The following is a 9654-nucleotide window of genomic DNA, read 5'->3' as shown; positions in this document are numbered from 1 at the left end:
CTGTGCTTTCATAGTGAGCCCTGTTCTCCTCAGTTCTAGGGTTAGAAAGAGTCCAACTGCACAGCTTGCCTGTCCTCATCCTTTGCAGGATGTAGCAGACTGAGTGAGGCCCTGAGTATGCACTGTGACAAATGGCTGGGCCACAGCATGTCCTGGGAAGGTGACCAGAGCTGACACCTCCCGGGGAACAAAGGCTCTCATCTCAGTGGGATGAGCTGGAGCCTTGCAATCATGAGGTGGGATGGGGTCTGGTACTGGTGCCACAGTTTTAGGAAGTTTTGATGAAGGGCAGCTGAGCTAGGTAAGAGCCAGCCTGGCTGCTGTGCCATAGCTGAGCAGATTACAGTTGGTGAAGTGTGGGGTCCTTGACCTCAGAGGCTTTAGAACCACACGTCAGCTGGACAGCTGGGTGGCAGAGAGGTGACTGCCTCCTCATCCCATCCTGTCACTGTTTCCTTGTTCGTTATTTGAAGAGAAGGCCTCCTGTGCACGGTTCCAGGACTCCGGAGAGCCTGGCTTTCATCCCAGAATGCTTCTGGAGCAGCACAATCCAGTGTGCACTGTTGCAGGAGTGGCCCGAATGCACCCGGGGAGCCTGCACACCTGCGCTCCTCACCCTGGTCGCCTCGTGTCTCTTGTGTGTCTCCTCCGTCCAGTCACAGAGCTCCATCCCCAGAACTCCAGTACAGGGGCTGCCTCAGCAAGACACGTGATGAAGTGAAAGCTTGCACCATGCCACGGGCCTCAGTCCGGGTTGGCTCCATCTCCTCGCATTTCATTACATTTATGATAAATAATATATCATATAATATACCTTAGTCTGTCTTCTATCATTTTATTATACACTGAGCATTATTTCAATCTCACAACAAGTCTTAAGACATACACCAGGGTCCTGTTTTACAGATACAGAGACAGGCTGAAGTTGGCAGGAAGCAGGGACACCAGGAGTGAAGGGCCCCAGGCTCTGTCACCCATGCACTCAGTGGACCCACCTTTCTATCTCAGTTTCAGGTACCATTGGTGCCTGAAGTTTTGTTATGGCCCCTGTCGGGCCTCTGCAGAGTGGCAGGGGTCTGTGTGGTTTCCTCTCTCCCATCTCATCCCCAGCAGTTGATGCCCTGCCAAGACGTCCCTCAACTGTGGGGACGTCTCATCCAAATCAACTCCCTCTCATTCATTTCCAGGCCTCAGCCATGTCTTCCCCCGATCAGACCAAGACCTCTAGTGTGAGCTAGTTGAATGTCTAAAGTCACTAAGGCTGGTAAGAGCCTCCTGCCAAAGCTGCCGTGATGCCCGGTCTTAGGATAGGGCTTCTCTACCTTAGACTAGCACAGCCCTGCTCTGTTTGTCGTCTCCCTCCCCTGTCCCGGCAGACTCTACTGCTGATGCCTCATGAGCCTGCAGCACAGTCTCATCTTCAAGGGTTCAGGGGCACCTGTGTCCTCTTCCAGGTCAGTCCAAAGAACTTTTCCTCCTGCAAGTAACATGCACCCAAGACCCTGTTACCAGGTGTCACCAAATCTTCCCAGACACACAGCGGTGGTCGGCCGGTCGGTCCTTCCAGCCTGCCCCCTTCTCCTCCCCGGTGCTCTCTCCCGCTGCAGCCCCCTCTCTGTCCCCACAGGACTTCCATCAGCTCCTGGATGCCGCAGCACCCACCCTCCCCTGGCCACATCCTAGTCCTGCACACAGCACCCACACATCTCTTCTCCCTTCTTCCCACCATCTTTCCATTCCACTGCACCCCACACATGGAGGGGTGCTTGCGTGGACCTGCTGATGGCACTCGGGCCGGATTGCTGTTGCTCCTGGGACCACCGACTCCAGACCATCTGCTACCACGGTGCGGCTACTTGCCACACAATCACTGCCTAGCTGACTCTCCAGAGCTGCTCCCGGGGGAGGAGGTCCATCTTGTCTTCTCACTCTTACGCACACGGTCCTTCAACAACCTCTAGCCTCTCAACCAGAGCAACAGCTTCCACTTAGTCCACTGGTTCCTCCTTCCTACAGCCCAGGCCTTTGCAAGGGCCTAATCCATTATAACTGGTGCCATTCTAAGAAGATAGTCGGTCACAGGCACAGAGAGGGACGGCTGTTATGGAAGTATACAGGACACAGGAGAAAGTGCCATCTACAAGCCAAACAGAGCGGCCCAGAAGGAAGCAAGCCTGTTCCCACCTCGCTCTTGAACTTCCAGCCAGAATTGTGCAATACGTTCCTGTTGCTTAATCCACCCAGTGTGGGGTACTCTGGTAGCAAGCAGCCGGAGCAAACAGGCAGCTTGGGTGTCACCTGTGCCTACTCTATGGCATGGGCTATCTTTTCCTGTCTCTCTCACCTTGCTCCATTTATTTGCTTTGACATCTCAGCCCTAAGATGCTAGCAAAAAGACTCATTTTCCACTTGAGAATACAGACACAGCAGGAGGAGGCTGGGGCTGGGGTGGGGAATCCCAGAACCATTTGACATGGGGCAAATGAAAGGTAGAAACTCTTACGGGATGAATGAACGGAAGGCAGACTTTTGACAGACAGGCCTTTCAGCCCCGGATAATGCTATAGATGATGTTTTGAAACTTGACAGCAGGCCCAGCCCTGATATTTATGGCATGCTTCTTGGCCTTCCTGGGGAGCGGTGCTCTCTGCTGTTATATTTATGGCCCTCCAGCGCAGTCCCAGCCTGACAAGGGATTGCAAATGGACTGTCTGCTAATAGTGCATGCTGATGATGTGGGAGGTGGCCTGATCCTTGACCCCAGGGTCAGACAGGAGTCCTTCCCATCCAGGGAGGGGTGTCCTGGACCTAAGAACTGGATCATCTCCCAGCTCCCCTTTGCCAAATCCTAGAAGATGAGTGAAAATCAGGATGCCCTAACTGTGATCTTTTGCTGTGTTTGACATGGCCACATACCGCCTTGCCTTCCTTAAGCTGGCTCGCTGCTCCTTAAAGATGAGGTGATCCAAAGCCATCAGACACCAAGTTCATTTTCATACCAGGCTTGAAGAAACGTGAGAAGGAATCGTATCCCTACTTGGGCCATCGGTGGGGAGACTTTCAGGAAAGGGACTGGAGCTGAGGTGCTTCCAAATGCCCCATGGCCAGCAGCCACCTGAGTGTTTTGTTGTTGTTATTGTTGGTTTTGGTTTGTGGTTTGAGTTTTGTTTTTGTTTGTTTGCTTGGTTTTTTTTTTTTTTGGTTTTTTTTTTGGTTTTTTTTTTTTTTTTTGAGACAGGGTTTCTTTGTGTAGTCTTGGTTGTCCTGGAACTCGCTCTGTAGATCAGGCTGGCCTTGAACTCACAGAGATCCACCTGCATCTGCCTCCCGAGTGCTGGGATTAAAGACATGTACCACCATGGCCCGGCCCAGTCACCTGAGTTTTAGTCCATTGAATACTTCTCCAAGATGAGCAACAGCTCAAAAAAAGTGTGAGGGATGGGGACATTTGATCTCTAGGTAGGAATGGACAGAGGGTCAAGCTGGCCAAGCCAGGACCTGGCTGGGAACCACTACATGCTTTTACTGTAATGTTGGGGTAGGGATGCCCAGGCCTGGTGTATTGCCCTACCTAATGTCAGTACCAGTCACATGAGGCAGTCGTGTGTGTGTGTGTGTGTGTGTGTGTGTGTGTGTGTGTGTGTGGCCCTTGGGTGAGTACCAGTCTGCTCAGCAACACCACCCATTCCCTGTGGCCCTCTGACTTGTAAGAATTCAGACAAAACTGGGCAAGGAGACACTTAAGCAGCCTTCCACTTAGAAAATGGTGTTTTAATAAAATAAAGACAACAGGGTGGGTTCCATGAACTGATACCCCTTCCATTTTGTTTCCAGTACGATAACCCTTGGGAAGATGAACCACATGTAAATTTTCTATGCAACTTATCACTAGCAGGTCAGTTTCCAGCATAAATGTCGACCAGAATCCTTTATATGAAGTCGTGTGGACCACAGAGATGTTCCGGGTACACAGTGCAAACATCGGGGATTCCTTGAGAACTGTGGGGAGGAGAGCCCCCAGAAGCTTGCTCTGGGTATAGGGCTCCGGCTGCACATCACCTCGACGCCTGCAGCCTGTTGCTGCAGACCCCAGGACACCCAGCTGCAATGGCGGGGCCTCCGCACTTGTTTCCTCCTACCCATCTGCTGACCAGCAGAAGATTCTCCCCTTCTCGTCGCCAACCAAGAGCTTGGTCTGGTTTCTTGAGAAGAAAAAGAAAAGGTAAGAGCACTGGAGGTCATCTCATAAGACCCACACACCCCACTCAGGAAAGCACAGCGTGTGGGCTGTATCCAGGACAGGGTGAAACTGCCCCTGTCCTGTCCCCTCTGACTCTGAGGGACGGAGTGGGAGGAATGAACTCTGTATGGACCTGAGGATGGGGGTGGGAGCTTTGAGAGGGGACTGTCACAGATCCTGAAGCATGGGGCGGGGTGGGAGAGCTGAGGTTCTAAGGAGCTGGTTGAGGTCCCCCTCCATCTCTCCAGCTGTAGCTCTGGGAGAGCATCTTGCCCAGGAGGGAAGCAGCCATCGTCCTGGCAGAGGATTGGCATGGGGTCCAGTGAAGAAAGCTCAGGTCTATTCTTTTCCAGCCCCACACCCATGCCCTCTCACACAGGCCAGCCTGGCATCAGCACACTGCACTCCCCACACCAGGGACTTCAGGGGGCTACTATAGGCCAGCGAGAGAGGAAAGAATGGTGGAAAGCCAGCTGCTCTTGAGACTACAGCTCCCTAGAAGGGTTAACTGGGTCACCATGACAACTAAAATAATGAGAACCCAGTGTCATCTTTGAGACTATTCTTCATTGGCTAAGGGACTTCAAAAGGCATTTCCCGTTCATGTACGAAGACCATCATTAGCAAGTTACTGTCACTAGTGGGATTTAGGACAAAAGGACCCTTTGGAGACAAAACTACAAAATATCCTTCCCTGCCATTTGCATTTCTTCACGAATCTATGCATATTCATGAGATAGAGATCAAGAGTGCATGGCGATTACAACAAGATGGGTTCGCTTGGGTCACTGTAGTGATGTGACCTTCCTGGGTCTGATCCCTAAACCCAGCTGGAAATGTTGGAATTTAGCAAAGTTGGCTGTGGCGCCCTCTGCTGGAGTCTTGGAGAAAGCAGGCTACTCTTACCTAGTTATGGCCAGAGCCGTCACAGCAGGGTTTGCTTTGCTAGGCTTGCCGCTCAAAGCAACACTGACATCCAGCTCTCGGCTCAGGGCAAGGTTCTTGGCCCACTTGTGCCCTGTGGAAAGCATAAGAAAGAAAAGTTAGCGCATCCAGTGGCTTCATGCACAAGCCCGTGTGCACCCATACATAAGACCACACAGATACAAACATTTATATTTGTGGTCAGCAACTTGTTAAATTGAGGGGGAAAATATATTTAATCTTGGCCTGTGCTGTTGCAAAAAGGGCCGTCCCAATTTAATTTGCAGGCTGTGATAGTTACATGTGCTGACGTGCCGCGTATCCATTGTGTACCAAATTGGATTTGTGTATTATTGCTTTCTAAATTGCATGCCTAGTTCAGCAAAATTGTTCATCAGTGTTTACTGGCTTTATGCTTAATAAGATGCCCCACAATACCTTGCTGCCAGGGTGTAATGCAGCCTGTAATTGCTTAGTAAAAATAAATTACATAAAGTCTGCATTATCAACTTAGCTAAATCCTCTCACGCCCAACCAATAATTAAATGCTGAGAGAATTTTCTCAAAAAAATATAACTCAATGATTGTTACTTCACTCATTCTAATGACTACATTTGGAGACAGACAGTCATTCCTTCAATGTGAAGGGTGAGATGGAGGAACAGCAGGTGGGCACGTCCCTGTCTCAGGACCCGAATGCTGCTGCACACCCCCACGCCCCCAGCAGTGTTGAAGTGGCCACTTACAGGTGCAGGAGGTTCAATGCACCAGGGAATACATGAGGCTATGAGTGGAGAGCACTGCTCGTAGACAGAGACAGACACTTGGAAATCCGAGCACAAGTCCAAACATAATGCTTTCCCTGAGTCCAAATATAGGAGCTGCTTTCTGAAGCAAATCATGCTCTGGTGGTCCAGCTCTTACCACAAATGATGAATAAATGAGTTCCAGGCAGAAATTAGATTACAACTGCCCAAAATGCATATCTTCAATGTTTGCAGATTTCCTTTCTTGCCCTTTAAGACATTTGAGGGGGTGTTATAACATACACACCAATAGGACACATATGCAAATACTCATGTGTCCTACTTAATTCTGATCTCTTTCCAAGAAAACAGCTTTGAGCAGTATGATGAAGGGCATCATGCTTCCTTCTTGGAGACCTCCAGTGGGCTATGCTCACAGATTTGTTCTCAAATTCGTTGACTGTAACAGAGGCTCAGTGCGATTTATTTTAACTATGTGTGCACCACCTTGTCATTTCATCCTCCTTGTAACCCTGATCCTGACTGTGAGTTCTGCAGGGCAGCTGTGACCTCAGGTCAGGACAGATAACAGGGGAATAATGTGGATTCTGGAACCCCCTGACAGCAGGAAACCATCTGGTAATTTCCCTAATGCCATCATCTATATTCCAAGAGGAGAGGTTTTTAGAAGTGTGAGGAATAAACTCTGTGGAGTATATTTGCGTCTATTATGTCTCTGTCCCCAGCACCCTACACGATTGGAACCATGGGAAATATTCTCCACTAGCAGAAAAGAAACAGGGCCACACTAGCTGTGGGGATGGAGTTGGGTCTACAGCTCAGTCCCCTTCCTGTTCCTCCGACTGTGTGGCCACTACTATTGGTGCTGAACAGAAACTGGGGATCCTCTGCCCTATACTGAGGATCTGTGGGTCAGGAGCTGAACTCACACCTTTGGTTGTGAAGGGGCAGCTGATCCTGAGACCCATACAACTTTCAATGTCATACAGGTGTGCATGAGACATGCTTCATAAATAGCCAAGGGAAAAGGATCCCTGAGCTGGATCCTCCCGTGGGGCAGAAGCAGGGGAGGGAGTGTGATTGCTGCTCTCCAGGGAAGCACAGAGCTCCAAAGAGCACACAGCCATGCTCATCTCTCTCACGCTGAGATGGACTGACTCCTCATGGTCTCCAATCACCTGGAGGAACTAGGACACTGAACTGGACACGGCTCTTGGTTTTGTGATGTTTATGCTCTGACTCAATTGAGATTATTGACGAATCCCCAGAAATGCTGAAGGAAGGGATTTTCAGTGTAGATAGAATGTAGGGTATAGAGGATCCCCAGCAAATGCCTGTGTGTGCTTGCAGAAGAACTCACAAATGGGAGTCTGGATGAATCAGGAAGGCACAAAAACCTGCAATAGAGGTAAACTAATTGAAAATGGCCACTATATGGCCAAGGTAGCCCTGTGGGGTTGAAGAAAGTCCTGTCTTGTAGAAGGTCACTGGTCTGGGAGCTAACAGGAGTACTTGGCGGACTGGGGAACTCTCCAAGGATGGTGATGGATGGTGTGATTGCATTTGAGGTCAAGATGACTGGCTGCTGTAGTGGCAGAAGTGAGAACGCTGGCAAGCTTCCGGGATAACCTCATAACCTCAGGCAAGTCACTGAGCCTCTCTGTGTCTCACTTTCCCTATCTCTAAGATGGGCACCTTGCTAAAATCTCCTCCAGGACTGCAGTGAGACGGGGGGGGGGGGGGGGGGGGGGGGGGGGGGGCGCGGGGGGGGCCATGCCATGAGAAGCGTTTTTGTTAGAGTGTAGCTTGCTCTCTGACAGCTTAGCCCTGTTGATAGCCTTGGTGGTGGAGATGGCAGAAGGGTTTTGCCTTTCACTCTTACCTGCCACGATGAGAAGGCTTTGCCCCCAGACAGTGGTCCTCTTGTGTTTGTGCATATCACCCAGGAATGTATGTGACATTGCCAGCCCAGCAACTCTGAGCTGTTTCAGTGGCTTGGGCTGAGTCCCAGGATGGGGCAGTACATTTGTAGTAAGCCCCTGGCTGAATTGGAAGGGGACATAATGAAGGCTAATGGGGCATGGGAGGTGCAATAGATCTTCCTCCTCCGCACTGGGAGAGGGGCCCCTCTCCTGTTTACAGGCTGCTAATCAGCTACATCCAGGTCCTGGGCTGTGAACTCTGGCTTTCCAGGACCATCAGAGAGCATCAAAGAAGAACATGGGGACATATGTACCCCTGAAGCCCCGGGGCCCCTGATATCTACCATATACATCATTGTCCACTGGTCCAGTGAGTACCAGAGTCCAGTGGAGGGCTCACCAGGGCTTCTCATACAGCTTCATGGCCCACCAGATACTTGCAGGACACAAAATATCTCTGATGCCCCCTGCCATTGTCTGGATCTGAAATGTCCCTCGGGTTCGTGTTTAGAATGCTGTGACTCCAGCCTACAGCACTGTTTCAAAGGCTATAGAGCCTGTAAAGGGTGGGAAGTGTTCGGCAGGAACATGTCACGAGGGATGCACCTGTCAGTGTCATACCCAGTGCTGGACCTGGTCTAGTGCTCTGTCCCCACTCTGTTGCATGGGGACACCCTCCATGTCACAGACAAAGTCACTCCTGACACCACACTTTCTCCCCAGTGATGGACTGAAATGTCATCAGCCAAAGTCAGCCTTCGCACCCCTGAGCTGTATCCGTCAGATATGGGATCACAGAATGGAAAGCAACGAATATAGTCCCCATCCTGGCAGCACTTTCCGGAGCTTCTCTGGCTTCCCTAAGCCCTGGGTAGGGCTGCAGCCCTGGCGTCAAGGCAGGGAGAGAGGAGTACAGGGGGTCAATGTGAGTTACGCTCTTCAAGCAGGTACCTCTGGGGCCGAGAGGCTCAGTGGAGGGCTCCTCTGTCACTGCCTTCTTGGGAACAGACATCTTCACGTCTTCTGTCTTCCAAATCTGTCCAGAAAACAGAAAATGTCATGGCCTTGTAGAATTATCCTGTCTTCAGGGTCAGGGTGACCATTCCCTATCCTCTCACACTTAGGATGGGGATATGTCTGAGCGTTCACTTCTGGTCTTAGTATCAGGAAAATGGTTATTTAGGCTTCAGCTCCCCCTGTGGTGGTTCAGCCTCTAACAGCTGCAGTTCAGGTGGTTTCACTCGCTTCCCCAACTCTCTGAAGTGGATCTTCTCCTCCCCCTTTCTACAACCCTTTATCAGTTGTGTGTATGTGTGTGTGTGTGTGTGTGTGAGAGAGAGAGAGAGAGAGAGAGAGAGAGAGAGAGAGAGAGAGAGAGAGAGAGAGAGAGAGCATGCATGTGTGAAGGCACATGCATCCACACACATCCATGTATAAGCATGTGGAGGTCAGATGTCATTTTCGGGTGTCTAATTTTCATTCTCCTTCCTGTTTTTAAACAGGATTTCTCACTAAAGGATTTACCATTTCAGCTAGACTGGTGAATTAGCAAGCCCCTGTCATCACTGCCTAATGCCTGGATTTCACACACAAACCACTTTTTATTTTAAACCTAGCTTTTGCATGGGCGCTGGAGATCTGAATTCAGGTCTTCATGCTCGGGCACGTATTTAAGGCATTGATCCACATCCCCAACTCCTCCCCTGACGTAGCTAACCTTACACCCCACCCCCTACTTATCACATCATCATTGAGTCAATGCCTTTCTATTCTTATGCCATTACTTCTGGGCCCACCTGTC

The 9654-nt window shown here is 50.4% G+C and overlaps 1 protein-coding gene across 2 annotated transcripts in view; it reads right to left on the bottom strand.

Moving 5' to 3' along the window:
• Positions 1-3750: 3750 nt before the first annotated feature.
• Wdfy4 (WDFY family member 4) overlaps positions 3751-9654 on the bottom strand; it is a 249093-nt gene continuing 243189 nt past the window's right edge. For both annotated transcript variants that reach the window (XM_037208721.1, XM_037208722.1), the window contains exons 60-62: positions 8805-8889; positions 5147-5258; positions 3751-4202 (exon numbers count right to left, since the gene is read on the bottom strand). In XM_037208721.1, the coding sequence (XP_037064616.1) occupies positions 4136-4202; positions 5147-5258; positions 8805-8889 (264 nt within the window). In that variant the 3' untranslated portion in view covers positions 3751-4135. The remainder of the gene's footprint in view (positions 4203-5146; positions 5259-8804; positions 8890-9654) is intronic.

The sequence above is a fragment of the Peromyscus leucopus genome, chromosome 9 (genome assembly GCF_004664715.2).
Source record: "Peromyscus leucopus breed LL Stock chromosome 9, UCI_PerLeu_2.1, whole genome shotgun sequence".
Taxonomy (NCBI): Eukaryota; Metazoa; Chordata; class Mammalia; order Rodentia; family Cricetidae; genus Peromyscus; species Peromyscus leucopus.
This window is presented reverse-complemented; position numbering and strand designations above follow the sequence as displayed.